The sequence below is a fragment of the Perca flavescens genome, chromosome 3 (genome assembly GCF_004354835.1).
Source record: "Perca flavescens isolate YP-PL-M2 chromosome 3, PFLA_1.0, whole genome shotgun sequence".
Taxonomy (NCBI): Eukaryota; Metazoa; Chordata; class Actinopteri; order Perciformes; family Percidae; genus Perca; species Perca flavescens.
Genome location: NC_041333.1, coordinates 16,793,383 through 16,808,222, shown reverse-complemented (window position 1 = coordinate 16,808,222; position 14,840 = coordinate 16,793,383). Strand labels below are relative to the sequence as shown.

The 14,840-nt window shown below is 40.6% G+C and overlaps 1 protein-coding gene across 1 annotated transcript; it reads left to right on the top strand.

The window, feature by feature from the left end:
• The first annotated feature begins 2,679 nt into the window (after positions 1–2,679).
• Positions 2,680–9,021, top strand: shox2 (shox homeobox 2). Its single transcript, XM_028574509.1, has 5 exons — positions 2,680–2,995; positions 4,781–4,989; positions 7,368–7,425; positions 7,762–7,850; positions 8,728–9,021. The coding sequence occupies exons 1-5, from the start codon at positions 2,740–2,742 to the stop codon at positions 9,019–9,021; spliced, it is 906 nt and encodes a 301-aa protein (XP_028430310.1). The 5' UTR covers positions 2,680–2,739.
• The last annotated feature ends 5,819 nt before the right edge of the window (positions 9,022–14,840 follow it).

The window sequence follows — 14,840 nt, the reverse complement described above, 5'->3', positions numbered from 1 at the left end:
AGCAATCGATTGAGGGACTGCGCTCATCCATGGATGTATCATAAAACGCTCTCATCTGGTATCATCCTAGATTTAAATTAGGTATCCATGATTTCCCCTAAATTATATCTTCAGCCTCAAATGAGCCCTAAATACTGCAGTATTTTTTTTGTTGTTGCCACTTTGTAATAAAAAAAAAATAATATATTAATAATAAAAGCCAACACAGGTTGGTATTGTTTAGAGGTTTAAGGGTGCATTTTGATTCAGTGAACCTAGGCCTCAGGTAAAGAAGTATATTTTCATTACTGCATGGCTGAAGTAAGCTATTTAGGATGGCTAGGTTAGCTTGGCTTATATGTTGGTTTATTGCAGCGTGGCCGCTTTTGACACTGAATCTTTCATAAATTTAGAAGTAGCATGAGGTCAATTAATGGAGCGGCAACATATCATCTTCACTTATCATTTTTAATCGTTATATTGTACTGCCAGTTTTTTATTTAAGTCTCCAGTCAATTGAAAATATTCAAAATTAATAAGACTATATCATGTTTATTTATGTATATCAACAGTCTGGGCTCATGTTCCGTTTTGATCTGACGATACCCACACGCACACCACTAATGGTAACATAAGCAAATGCTTGTGTGAGTTGAAAGTCTGTCAATGATTTGCATGAGGTCATCCTTTCAGAAAATAAGGTTTTACACCAGCATATACACAGCGAGAGCTGCAAGGGCAGACAGAGCAGCCAAACAATTTCCAGCTAAGTAACATTAATTAGCCTACTTCATGATGAATTCAAAAACACATAACGGGAATGAAGGTGGAACGACCACTGTTTCGCTGACAACATGAATGAGTGAATGAATATAGGAATGCTAGAAACAACTTAATGTGGGTTTTCACTGCAAACAGTGTTCATCCTGCTTTCAGATGCAGTAGAAACAATATTATTGCCTAAGGTTCAAGCTAAAACATGGTTAATATTTAATTAGGGGAATTGTTAGAGCCCCTGTGTGGAAAAAAGGACTTTATATAGATTATCAATAAACACGCTTAACTTTGCATCAAATTCATCCCGGCGTTTTCAAAATCACGCTGTATCCGGTTTCGTGTCCGCCTATATGTTTCCTCCTCTTCTCACTTAATTGCTCTCTCTCCGCGGCGTTCACTTACTTTCCCCGCAAGTCAAGCATTGTTTATTTATTTTTGCAAATATAGGCAATCATTTCAGCGGGAAAAGGCGAGTTGAAAACGTTAATTAGTGAGCCCAATGGCAACGCATCGCGAGAGGCATTATAATTAAACGTTTAGCTGCTATTTAACATCTTAATGGCTTAAAACGTCCACTGAGAATAAATATTAAGCGATATAGTCTCGCTAATGATGACAATTTTAAATACATAATTGCTGATTAGAAACCTAAAGCATTAAATGATTTGTCTCACAGGGTCCCCAAACTTTCATGTCAGGCTTATAATCACACATTTTACATTTCTACTGTGGTGCACGTGCAATAATAATAATAATAATAATAATAATAATAATAATAATAATAATAAAAATGATGATAATAATAATAATAACAATAACAATAACAATAACAATAACAATAATAATAACAATAATCATAATCATCATCATTATCATTTCGTTTATCATTATTGTTAAAATATCAAATTAGGCCTCCAACCACCGCAATTCGTTTATCATAAACACTTTCATTTTATATATTTTTCAAATCAAAAGCGACAACGTGGATACATTTAGCCCTACTAAACACGTCGAAGACTTACAGATACATTTACCAGGCCTACAGCCAACTGTATGCAACTGGGGGTTCAAGCCAAATATGTTCGCTTAAGCTTTCTCTAAAAGCTCCTAGTAGGTCGTTGCTGCTCCTCTCGGCATCCCAGCTGGTCCGCTTTTTTTTTTTTTTTTTTTTTTAACCTCTTTTCTCTCCGTGTCATCGTTGTGACTTATTTTCCCCCCAGATCACAGAGATATACTGAGGAAGGACTCCTCATCCATGTGCTTCCCTCTCTCTCTCTTTCTCTCTTGTCATTTTCCGATTTTTTTAAGCCACACCCCTGCAGAGAGAGAGAGAGAGAGAGAGAGAGAGAGAGAGAGAGAGAGAGAGAGAGAGAGAGAGAGAGAGAGAGAGAGAAAAAGATCCATGACCATCTCCCGGGTGTTTAAAAACTAACTCAGGACAATAGCAGCGAATGAGCGCTTAATTAAATTAATTAGTCCTTCTTGTCAATCTCGGATTAATGGCCAATAGCGACGGTGCTGCTTAATGTTTTTTTTTTAAACTCCTCTTCTCTCTCTCTCTCTCTCTCTCTCTCTTTCTCTCTCTCTCTCTCCCATATCAGTGAAGGGGAAGGGGGGCTCATCCTGGCATCCTGAGGGGAGGTAATTTGCACGGATCAAGGGGGCAAGGCGCCGCAAAGTATAAATACTGTGACTTCAATAGAGGATCACCAGCAGGTTCCCAACTCCGCTACCAAAGGAGGGAGGAATTGGCTGAGAAGATATATTCTTTATATATTTTTTACCTTCTTCTAGAGTTGGCAGCATCATCTCGTAGGCTATCATTTTCAAGGGGTCGACTTTAAAACGAGCCACACCATTGATGTCTTAAGCTGTCGTGGAGCAAAGGGAGAGAGTGTGTGTGTGTGAGTGAGTGAGTGAGTGAGTGAGCGAGTGAGTGAGTGTGGTGATTTTTTTTTTTTTTTTAAAGGAGAGAAGACAGTGATGGAAGAGCTCACCGCTTTCGTGTCTAAGTCTTTCGATCAGAAAGTGAAGGAGAAGAAGGAAGTGATAACCTACAGGGAGGTGTTGGAGACCGGGTCGACGCGAGCAGGGAGCAGGGAGTCTTTAACCGCGGAGCCGGGGAGCCGAGAGGAGGCTGCAGCCATCACCCGGAACGGTGCGCTCTCGCCGGGCAGGGAAACGGACATGCTCGGCCCGGATAGAATCAGGGACGCCGGGAGCCCCAAACTCATAGACGGTAGGATTTGCATGGTGTAGCCTACTACACAGTCTGTATCTACAGGATGAGGACTCATAGAGGAGTATTCTATTCTAGAAAGGCTAATCGAACATCATGCGCCGATCATAACAACGTTTTTATTTGCGAAATACAGTTAAAACATCGGCATTTTAGCTTGTGATACGATCCAAGCAGATTTCAGTATCCCAATAGTCGATGTAAGTTACAGCACAATCGAGATCTGTGGGAAGGAGAAGCATTCACTGCTGCTTTCTGAAAGTAGCCTACCTTTTATTTTTCTTAGTTTGTTTGCCTGCAACGTCCAAACCGCCCACCTTATAGGCTTTTTACCAGGCATCGTAATATCTTCTATCTTAATAAGATGTTTGCAGCATGGTGATGTCTTACTGTGGTAGGCTACAGTTTCAAAAAGTTTCAATTCATTAGAAAAGGCCTACCCCAGAACTATGATAAACACCAAGGCCTCCTATGGCAAACTATTAACCATGCTATTATAACATAAGACAGGATTTAAGCCCATTGTCTTACATTTTTTTACATCACAATTTTATGAAAGTATAGCGGTGCATTCTGGTCCTTGATTTACCTTAAGTTTTTTTCTATAAATGCTGCAGTTTCTACTTCGGATTTATTATAACAACAACGTCATATTAGTTTATTACATACGCGTCATTGATTGTCAGTAATCTCAGAGATCTTGATATATCTTTGATATAGCTATTATAACAATGTTTCAACTAAAAGAGGGCGCATACATACAGACATCACTGCACATGAAAGGTGGCAATCGAGTCCTGTCATTTCCTGTCACTCGGTGCACATAGATGTCTGTTTTCATGTGTGAAAGCACATTAAAATAGTAGATGGCTTGAATAAAAATCTGATGATCTCATGTAAATAAAATAAATATCATAGACATTAGGTGGAAGAATAATGTTTTCGTGGTTGTCCTCAACAATTCAATGTTTATTGTATAGGCTATACAATTGCAAAACGAAAATAAAGGCAAATTAAAAAAGCATCAGTAATTAAAGACAGCATACAATCATACTTTAAACGGCAAATTATTGAATTAAATATAAAGAATTGCGTTTGTGTTTAATGCTTCCAAACCGACCAAATTCCAATTGTGTTCTAATCATCAGCATATTATTTTTTTTACATTTTAAGAAAGTGAAGCAGATGTTTACTGTGCATTATGAAACCTGGACAAAATGTGACACAAGACATCTTAGAAACTGGGTGGCTTGTAACAAAAAAATGACATCTGTTCGTCATGGGCAGCGTGGTTAGAAGCGGAACTGCGACAAGCACGTATCAGACATCCAACAGTGGGCAAAGCGTTACATATTTATAAGCAGTTAATAATTAAAGAGCTTTATGTAGCTCTACAAAACATCCGAGGTCTGATAGCTCTGTGATATTTGAGGGCTGGTAGGGCATGTCTTTCTTTCCTATCATGTAGCCTAGGTTTTATTTCAATGTATGTAGGTCGATAATCATTTCAGCAGTGCACGTTATTTCAGTTCTACCCTTTAATCTGGGGTTGAGTTTGCACAGCCGTTAGTTTGGCTCATTTAGACTGCATGGAAGAATATGCATCTTATTAATCCGTTATTAAAGCCCTATATGATTTACGTGAGAATGAAGCGTATTTTTAAAGAGTAAAAACATATTAAACAATTTCATAAATATGTGACCATGAAGGAGCACGGATCGGAGGTCACAGTGCAGCTCCACGGTGTTGATGTCTCCCTCTCTTCTCGTCTGCGCACAACACAGGCAACACAGATGTGAAAGAAAGGAAAGAAGATTCGAAGCCTTTAGAGGACGAGGCACAGACTAAAATCAAACAGAGGAGAAGTCGGACTAACTTCACATTAGAGCAGCTCAACGAGCTGGAGCGGCTCTTTGACGAGACCCACTACCCGGACGCCTTCATGCGGGAGGAGCTCAGCCAGCGGCTGGGCCTGTCAGAGGCCCGAGTACAGGTAGGAAGAATACTAGTATTATAATAATTAGGCTATATGAATATTGATTCCTTATTTGGTGGGACAAAGTAGCACGTAGAGTTCAGTCTAGCCTAAAATCCAATTCAATTATCAAAAAACTGAAATATTGTCATATATGTATAGGCTATGTATATTGTTGTCATTAACAACATTATCATAACCATGGCAGCGTGAGTATATGAATACGTGTCAACAATGGAGGAGAAAGTGACCCACATCCTTAAACTGAAATAGCCTAATAATTAAAACAAACTATAAATATTAATAATAAGATGAATGCTGATAAAAATGATGATAATAACAACAACAACAACAATAATAATAGTAATAAGAATAACAGAAGAAAAAAAGAATAAGAAATGCACATATTTTTCCAGGAGGGATTTTAATAATATCGTCAGTGATTTGTGTTATGATAAGCTTGATATAACGCATGAACAAAAATCTGAGCATGATAACATTTTGTTTTATGGAGGCTGTGAATGTAGAAGACACACGTGCACAGACCTACACTACCAGACTACAGTATATAGGCCTGGATTTGTGAAAGGTTCAGAGGAACCCCCATGGGTGTTTGTGGGTTTAAATAAGTGGAACAAACAGGAGGAAGAAACAAGAGTTCACAATCGAAATGTTATTTATTTCATCGCTTTCTGATTAGAACAGGGTTCTCTCCGTTTGTTTTTATGATTGAAGTTGTGTTAATTGTCTCAATTAGGCCTTTGCTTGTATCACGAGGAGTCGTTTGAGTCTGTATTGTCCGAATCCATCGTAACAAATACGCCTACAAATATTTGCCTTCGGTTTCTGGGTGTATGTTACCAAGGCCCTGTTTGTCAGAGATGCTGTCGTTTTTCATGGGGACAGACCATCTGCCCAGAAACCCAGTAAGGCTTCAGTCAGTATAAGAGAGAGGGGGGAGCTCAGACATGCCTTGTGCAACGGGAGCACAGGGACAATGAACATATAGACAACTCCTCTCATCTGATTGATCAAACCCCCTATAATAATATCTTATTCCACACTCTTTTATCCCGTATGCTCCGGCTCATAGGGGAGGGCTGAGCATTTGTCTCAATAGTCAATATGGCGGTCGTTGTGGAAAAAAATAAATCATAAAACGGGCCCAAAAGACCCCCATCCCAAGCTCACCCTTCACCCCCCTAAAAAAAAGTTAAAGCCAGCTTTTTGCAGGGCTCTCCCGGCCTGAACTGGAATCTCACCAATAAGGCGTATTGTATCCCGAACAAGGAGCACAGCTCGGGGATTTACATAAATTATGTATTATTTTCTACCCAAATCAAGAGCAGCTCTCTCCCTCTTCCTCTCTGCTAGAGCATTATATCGTTTTACCAGTTGCATGCAGAGACCACACATTTATTTTTTATTAAAAAAAATATATATCTGCCCCAATCAATAAGAGCAGAGCGTTTGCTTTTATCATCGCGATAAATTAGCTGAAGAGTGCACAAAAGGACTTCCGATACTGTGGTCAATAAATGAAGCCAGCTGACAGCCAAATCGATATAATATTTCATTCATGCGTCCACTGTGTGGAGCCTATATGAACCTAATGTAAGGGAGATTGCAGATTGACATGTTGTATTGTGGGCTAATTTAGCCCTAGCTTTGTCTGGGAAATTCAAAGCAGATTATCATAGAAATGAATCGTTTAATCTGTGTTCCAAGGCGTTTCTCTGAAATTGACGCTTGTCGATTTCAACAGAAGGAAAAAGAGAAGTGAGCCGTCTTTGAAGCTGTTTTTTTTTTTTTTTTTTGCAATTGTGTGTTATGGCGGTGATTAGACAAAAACTGCGAGGCATTTAAGCGCTTCTCTGACATGGATTTTCTGCAGATAAGGGTAATTAATTTCAGCGGTCATTTAATGAGAGGGAGATGGAAAGAGAAAGAGGGAGATGTTCTCAGATCGCCTTGCTCTGATGTCCAAAACCGTAATAGCATTGCTGCTATTCGATATCTGAGAGTTCATTCAACTCTTCGGGGACACTAATCTATAGAAAGATGAAACCAACGCTGACAAGGTTATTTATTATAGTCCAGTCCTGCACATTTCCAACAAGGGTGTTTCTATTCTCCTAATAGGGTTTTAATGTCCCTCTTTTCGTAGATTTACCACTCTGCTCTCGCTCTTTCTCTCTGCTCCAACCCCCACTCTCCCTTGTTGTAGACTAAATGTAATAATTCAAATCTGGGGTTAAGCAGTGTCATTAATATTTCAGTGCTCCTTGGGGATATTGTTTTTTCTGCGGTTGTTGTCACTTTGAGAAGAATTACACATGCTGGCCCCACAAGCAGCTGCCAATCAGTAGGTCTCTAATTAATTTCTGTCCCTGCAGGTTTGGTTCCAGAATAGAAGAGCCAAATGCAGAAAGCAGGAGAACCAGTTACATAAAGGTACGCTTTTATCCTGCATGCTCCAACAACACACAGAACTGTTTTTCTATTCTCTTCTATTCCATTCTATCCTGTTATAGAGCAACTACACGCTCAAATGCATGCGGCATGCAGCAACATAATCTTTACGCACTGTTACTATTTGGGACGTGGTTTTCATTTTCAGTTAATTAAGCAAACGCGCTGTGATTTCTTTAGTGCCTGTTTGTCTTGGACGTTATTAAAGTTTACTCCGACAATCAGCTCACTGCTCGTTTGTTCAGCCATGCAGTTGACTTCTTTGTGGTTTTTTGAATATTCTCCTCACAATAAGGCTATCATCTGTGCTTCTTGCAGGAGTCCTGATTGGAGCAGCGAATCAGTTTGAAGCTTGTCGTGTAGCGCCATATGTCAACGTGGGGGCTTTACGGATGCCATTCCAACAGGCAAGTTACTTTGAAGCGTCTAGTCTTAAAAACCAGAGCAATCCCAGGACTGGTGTCTTGGCACAGGCTGTGCCCAAGTGCTATGCAGAGACTCCAGTTCCAATGTAGGGGGTAACTAAACTCTTATTACCACACTGACAAAAACCCTGTGCCAACACAGCGTAGCCTGTACAACCTAATTGGAAAAGTCCCTCTATCGTGTTATGCTTTATTTGCCTATTTTACTGGAGCAAGTAAACATATTAGTAGACATATAGTACTCCAGAGTGTAAAATAGACCCCCGCCAAGGCCAAGAGTTTCTGGATGTTTTCCTACCAACACATAAAGGTATACATTCCAGGGTTGGACTGGTTTGTTTTTGATATATTAAACCATGCACCTGTGTGTGTGTGTGCGTGTGTGTGGGGGAGGGGGGGGGGTGGGGGGGCACTGCATTACATTTCAGTAAGGTCCAGTCTTCACTTTGAGCACCACTGTTCTGGTTTGGGTTTATTATCTTGAAGGCAAAAGGTCCACGATTTCCAAAGACAATGAACGTTTGATTTGATATTAGATTTCATGCTATTGATGTCCAAAATAAAAACTGAAATTTCACCTTTGACTCACAAGAGCTGCAGTAGTAAATAACGTCCCTATAGAAACTGAGATGGCATCCAGTGATATTGCTCAAAGACAGTTTAGCAGAAAAGCTCGGGGATTGAACGCAATGTTGACCTCTTTAACCATTCAGCCATGCCTCCCTATGAGATTATAGCCTTTACAGTACAGTTAAAGCACATCTACAACAGTGACACTAGTGAAATGACCCTTCAGACAACCCGCTGCAAAGTTAACGCATGTTCTCCCCCCTTCTCTCCCCACCCGTGCGTCCCGTAGGATAGTCATTGCAACGTGCCGCCCTTCTCCTTTCAGGTGCAGGCGCAACTGCAGCTGGACAGCGCCGTGGCCCACGCGCAGCACCACCTGCACTCTCACCTGGCGGCGCACGCGCCATACATGATGTTCCCCGCGCCGCCGTTCGGGCTGCCCCTGGCGACGCTCGCGGCCGAGTCTGCCTCCGCCGCGTCCGTCGTGGCCGCCGCCGCGGCCGCCAAGAACACCAGCAAGAACTCGAGCATCGCCGACCTGAGACTGAAGGCCAAAAAGCACACGGCAGCGCTGGGACTGTGACGCCAGGTAGACTGGGGGGCACGGGGCGCGCACGCGCACGCGCTTTCTGCCATGTCCTCGCGACTGAGAGACACTGAACACAAACGCTTACAAAGTGAAAATATCCAAGAACAAAGTGAGAAAAAATTATCCAAGGACGATATTTATGTTTTCTTTTTTTAAATGAAGGACGACGAGTATAACTATAAAAAAAAATATATAGGCTATTTATGAGACAAAGAAAAGACAATGAAAAAAAGAGACTATGACATAATAGCCTATACAGGTGTGTTTTATTTTTTTTTTGGACGCCAAATAAAGTGGCGGATGGATAGCAAGGCTACGCAGGGTCCTTCACTGGAGCCGCATGGCTGAGGAGGGCGGCGGGACACCCTGAGAAGGTGGAGGAGGATGCAGCTGGCACGGTCGATACTTTGTCAAACAAGGCGAACCATTCTGCAGTTGTTCCGTTTTAATATTATATTATAATTGTTATGATTTCATTTTGAACATACAGAGGCTGGCCTCGTTATAAAACACTTTCTCTGTAAAAGGACAGAGCGGGAATTCTTTGACGAAGCAGAGACAACAACAACAACAACAACAACAACAACAACAACAACAACAACAACAACAACAACAACAAAGGACAATATTCTCCCTCTTGTGTTTCTTGTCCACGATTCAAAATGCCCAAGCAGTGTTTGCATGAGTTTTCACGGATGACGTGATGTCAGCCATCTCTCCACCCCTCTTTCTCTTTCTCTCTATCTTCATCTTTCCTTCCCTCTCCGAGGAAGGGCCACTCTCACTTGAATGTTTGGACTATATTCGACCTTGTTTGGGCCTCCTCTGGTAAAGGTGAAACCATAGGCGACACACCAGAAACGTGAGATTATATAATATATGATGACCCTTTTGTCACAGGATAACCCGTAAAATGGTGATTTGTCCCCTTTTAAAAGGAGCATTATGTCATCTTAAACACAGTGAACACACGACCAAATGACAGTAACACGAGGACGGTACGGGCACGTGTAAAATATGTTTATACACAAGACACATGCATTATTTTTTATTATTTAGTGGCTTTATGAATGCCTTGTGGGGAATTTGTTCATTTTGTATTTTACTTTATTTCGTGTATTAAAAAAAAAAAACATGTGCTTTCTGTATGTAATTTTGATGTTTTTATAACAGTGAAAGTGAACTTATACCTGAGGCACGGGTTTCTAAAAAAAAAAAAAAAAAAAAAAAAAAGAATACTCATAAAATTGTTTTACTTTCTCCATCACATGTGCAACGTGAATCCACCTAAACAAACTGTTTTTCGTTCCTATAATAAATTAACAAAAGTTTCCTTAATGAGTTGACATTATTTTTTACAATCTTAATTGGCATTTATCAGCTACATTATTATTATAAGTATTATTATTATTATTATTATTATTATTATTATTATTATTATTATTGCTGCCGGTAAACCTTTGAGGGCAATATATTTTTAATAATTCATGCCTGTAGGTCTTTTGATAACGTCACAGTTGTGACAGGCCCGTTTAGTCAGGAACATGGGTGTCTGTTGCTGCTCCCATGCCAAACCAATGCATTATTCATATTTGGTTATGGAGCGTTTGGAGAGGAGGACTTGTAATTTCCAGTACAAGCTAGACAAACTGGCAGATAAAGGATAAAGAGAAATGGGCCGTTCAGTGGCCCAAAGATTAAAGTTTTGCAGCACTTGAAATGCACACAATTATGTAGGGTATATTTTTCTAACAGGCTGCTCATTTAGATTTGAAACCACTCTGTTATTCTTGCAATAAGAAGATAAACTAAGCCCAATTAATTATAGGCCTCTAAACAAAGATGCATTTTAATAGAATTATACCCGTTTGTGGTTTTGCACATAGCAGCCTACATGCCTGGGTGTTATCAAGCCTAAATCGATAATGTTTTTCACAACAGCAACATTTGAGATATTGTCAGTAATAAACATTTTCACATAAAACTACAGCCTACAGGTTAATGCTATTCGATGTAATTCCAGTTGTGAATCCCCATGATCCGTTTGGCCTCCTGCCCATATGCATCTTCACTGAATTAAAATATTGCCGGTTTATGTGTCATGACCTCAAGTTTGGCATTGTGCGTAAAAATATACAGGCAGCTCACAAAGTTAAACGGAGCCAAGGTCTTTGTAAAAATCATTTATTATCGCCTGCCTCACTTGACTTACAAATTTGCCTGATTCATTTCCTGACATCTTAACCGCCTCTTATTGAACATTTAATAAACACCTGACACGGGAGCCTATAATTATAGGAATCCAGATCGCATTACCCCTTCCGATATTTCCACACAAAACACAATGTCTTTAGCTATTAATTAATACTGATCTCACAGAGTCTGCACTAGAGTCTGGAGTGTTTGTGTATCTCGCCGTTTGGGGCAGGATTAAGACGCCAAAACTATTGAATTATTGATTCAAAGCCTCGCCAGTAATGGAGAAGACGGAACTGGGAAACTGCTGAGCCGGGAGCGTGCACTGCTACCCTGCGATGGAACAGAAACACCGGGGTCGGGGGCGCGCCTGTCCTGCGACCGGCTATGTTTTAACTTGTAGAGACCGCAGAGTGAGGTCAAGTTCATCAGAGTGCTTATGTCACATTAATCACATTGTTCAGCCATTATTTACATACAGTTATTTCATAAAGAACAATTGGGTCTAAGGCATCTAATTTACTTGCAAGGCATGGCAAATTCTCTTTTGGAATTAAAAACGGTGATTTAGAGGTTGAGGAATTAGATTCTAATCTCATACACTATTATTATAGAAGTAAGATATTGAAAATATGCCATAAACTATAAGTGTCACTACTTATTATTGAGTAAACCACAAGGGCATTCCTGTATAGGCTAGGATTAAAATAATAAAAAATATAACACAGATTTTATGAAGGGATAATTCATTTCCAGTAATATTTAGTGTCACCTGAAGGACTCATCTACCCGAATGGAGTCAGTGTACATACCACTGTCTCAATTTTTGCCGTTTCCACAACAGATTTTGAAACATTTTCCTCCCTATGCACTTCTTCATGACTACAATCCAAAGTCTTGAATCCTGCCCTTGTGGCTTGGACCCGCAGCAATCAGCGTGTCCTGAGGTGTATTGGTGGAGTGGAGGGGCCTCCACCCTGAGGGGCCCAGGAGACAACGAGACGGGGACACACAAGTGTTCTCCTGATTAGACATGGAGACGACCGGCGCGCTCACTCGCCTCTCAACACACTCTTATGACACACACCCCCACGCAGCCAGCCAGGAGCCGGTCATGCAGGCTCTCTCTCTGGCTTCTTTTCACTGTCTTTCCCTCTCGCTTACTCCATGTTTTTTTTGTTTTTTTTACCCCTGGTCTCTCCCTCCCTCCTCAACTCATACACACACGCATTCTCTCTGTTGTAATGGATTATTGTACACCATGTTGGAGGAGTCGAGAGTAGACCAATTCTATTCAAGTTCATCAAATGAATGAAAACAACACTGGACATCTATAACTCCAAATGGATGTAAGCAAAAACACACACGCACACACACACACACACACACACACACACACACACACACACACACACACACACACACACACACACACACACACACACACACACACACACACACACAGATCATCATCAGCCTGGTGAGTCACAAAAGCACTCCACACCATGAAATCCTTCATATCAACTGGTGCTGTCTTGTTGCTATATTTACCCCACTACAACCCCCGAGACAAATACACTACTCTCTCATTTCCCGCACTTGGCCCTTTATCAAATTAGGGCACGTTAAACAATCTTACAGAGCAGTTTTTACTGACAGCCGAGGCATGCGAATGGCTGTGGCTAAATGTGATTGTATATACTGTTTGTATCCACGCTTGTGTGTATGAATTTATGTGAGAAAGTATGTGAGAGAGCTCCCTTTCTCTTCTTTTCTCTCTAAGGGCTTGCCTTTGTTACATGTTAGGAGTGCTCAAAGAGCAGGGCGCACACAGCACCGCACCAAAGACAACAGCCATCAGGAGCAACGGCACATAAAAGACCAACTTCAAAAACATCAAATGGAGCGAAAGTGAAAAAGAAACCTGCCTGAAAACTCCCTCCAATAGCACTCAGGCCAGCAATTAAGACGCCATATCGCTGCCTGTTATCACATGCGTGCACCGTATAGGCCTGGGTGGCTAACCGCAGCACTTGGTGTGGGTTGCAGTCAGTGGAGAATTACAGCATTCATAGAGCTTGACTGTAACACTGTATTTAATTTCACTGTAGGATGAAAAGTGGGTGTTCGCACAGATTTGACCCCTGCTATGACCAGGGAGGCTTAACCACGGTGATTACAGACAGAGAAAAACAACAGTCTCTATCTCCAGCTCCTTCTATTCAGCAGCTAAGTAGAACAAAACAAAACAGAGGTCAGAACAAAACAAGAAGTCTAATTGTTTCACCGTTTCCTGTTTAGGTGCCCCAGGGCAATCTACACATTTTTATGTACTGGGTGCATTTTATTTGTTATTAATTAATTTCCAGTTGCAGCTGGTTTGCAGATTAGGGAGATAACATAATGTATAACTCCCCACCCTGGGAAGAAGACATAACAAGGGTGTACAGTATGTGTGGAGACCTGTGGGCATTAGTAGCTCTGAGGGGATTTGATTGTTTCCATCAAAAAAGGTGACATTTGGTGCATTGTCGGGTGAGTTTGTGTGCATTTTTGTATGTGCCTTGTGGTCTCGGAGGAAAAGAGAACAAAATGAAATGCAAAGACACAGAGAAAGAGAAAGAGAAAGAAAGAGAGAGTGAGAGAGAGAGAGAATAGAGGGAGAAAGAGAGGGAGAGTGATGAGGGGCACACAGTAAATGTTAAACATTTGGCCCATGCCGCTCTATATTTACAAGCTGGTAAGATCCAATCATCTGTGTGTGAGTATAATCGAGTACTTGCTTTTCAATCATCAGATGTTTGTACACAGACTCTTAAATTACTAAAAGCTTCTTGGAAACACAGGCCTAACTCATCTCATATTGATTGTATTCAGGCTTGTCTGAAGTTTACAAAATGCCATTTAGAAATGTCACGAAATGACAAAAAAGCCGACAAATCATCCAATATTTGTATCAGGATGCTCAAGTGTCTTTTTAATGTGGGTAAATCCGGGGAGGTCCGGGATCATTCATCCTGGGGTTAAACGCTTTTTCAACATTCTGTCCAGGGAAGCATTTATGACCATTTATATATCTGTCAACCGCATTTGAATGCTCTCTGAACTGGTGACAGACTTGTGCGGTCAAGGCAAAGTTTAGATGTGATGGAAAATAGCCCCTGGTTTTCAGTATAAGCATCAATCACCTGTGTACTGTAAATGTTATACTCATAAAGCTGTTAGTTGTTTTCACATAGCCATAAATCTGAGTGTGCAATACAAAAATCAATACATCTTACTGATTTTAGAAAACATACAACTCTATGACGGATACGTTGGCTGCAATTTACTTACACTTTTTCATTCGGTAGTTGCATTTAAACACATCATAACTTTATGAGAAATGCATTGTGATTGTGTCAGAGAGTAACCTAAGGAATCTGTAAACATTAACAGTATGTTATATTTCTTATGAAATTGCCCAGAACTATTGGCAAACCCTTCCAGCAGGCAAAGTTTATTATGGGGAGCATCCAAAGAAACTGAAAAGGTTTCATATTAATCATGACGATGTAAAGTACAATTACACACAACAACGTATGCACTTATGCTTCTATGCTAACTATTCTGTATTA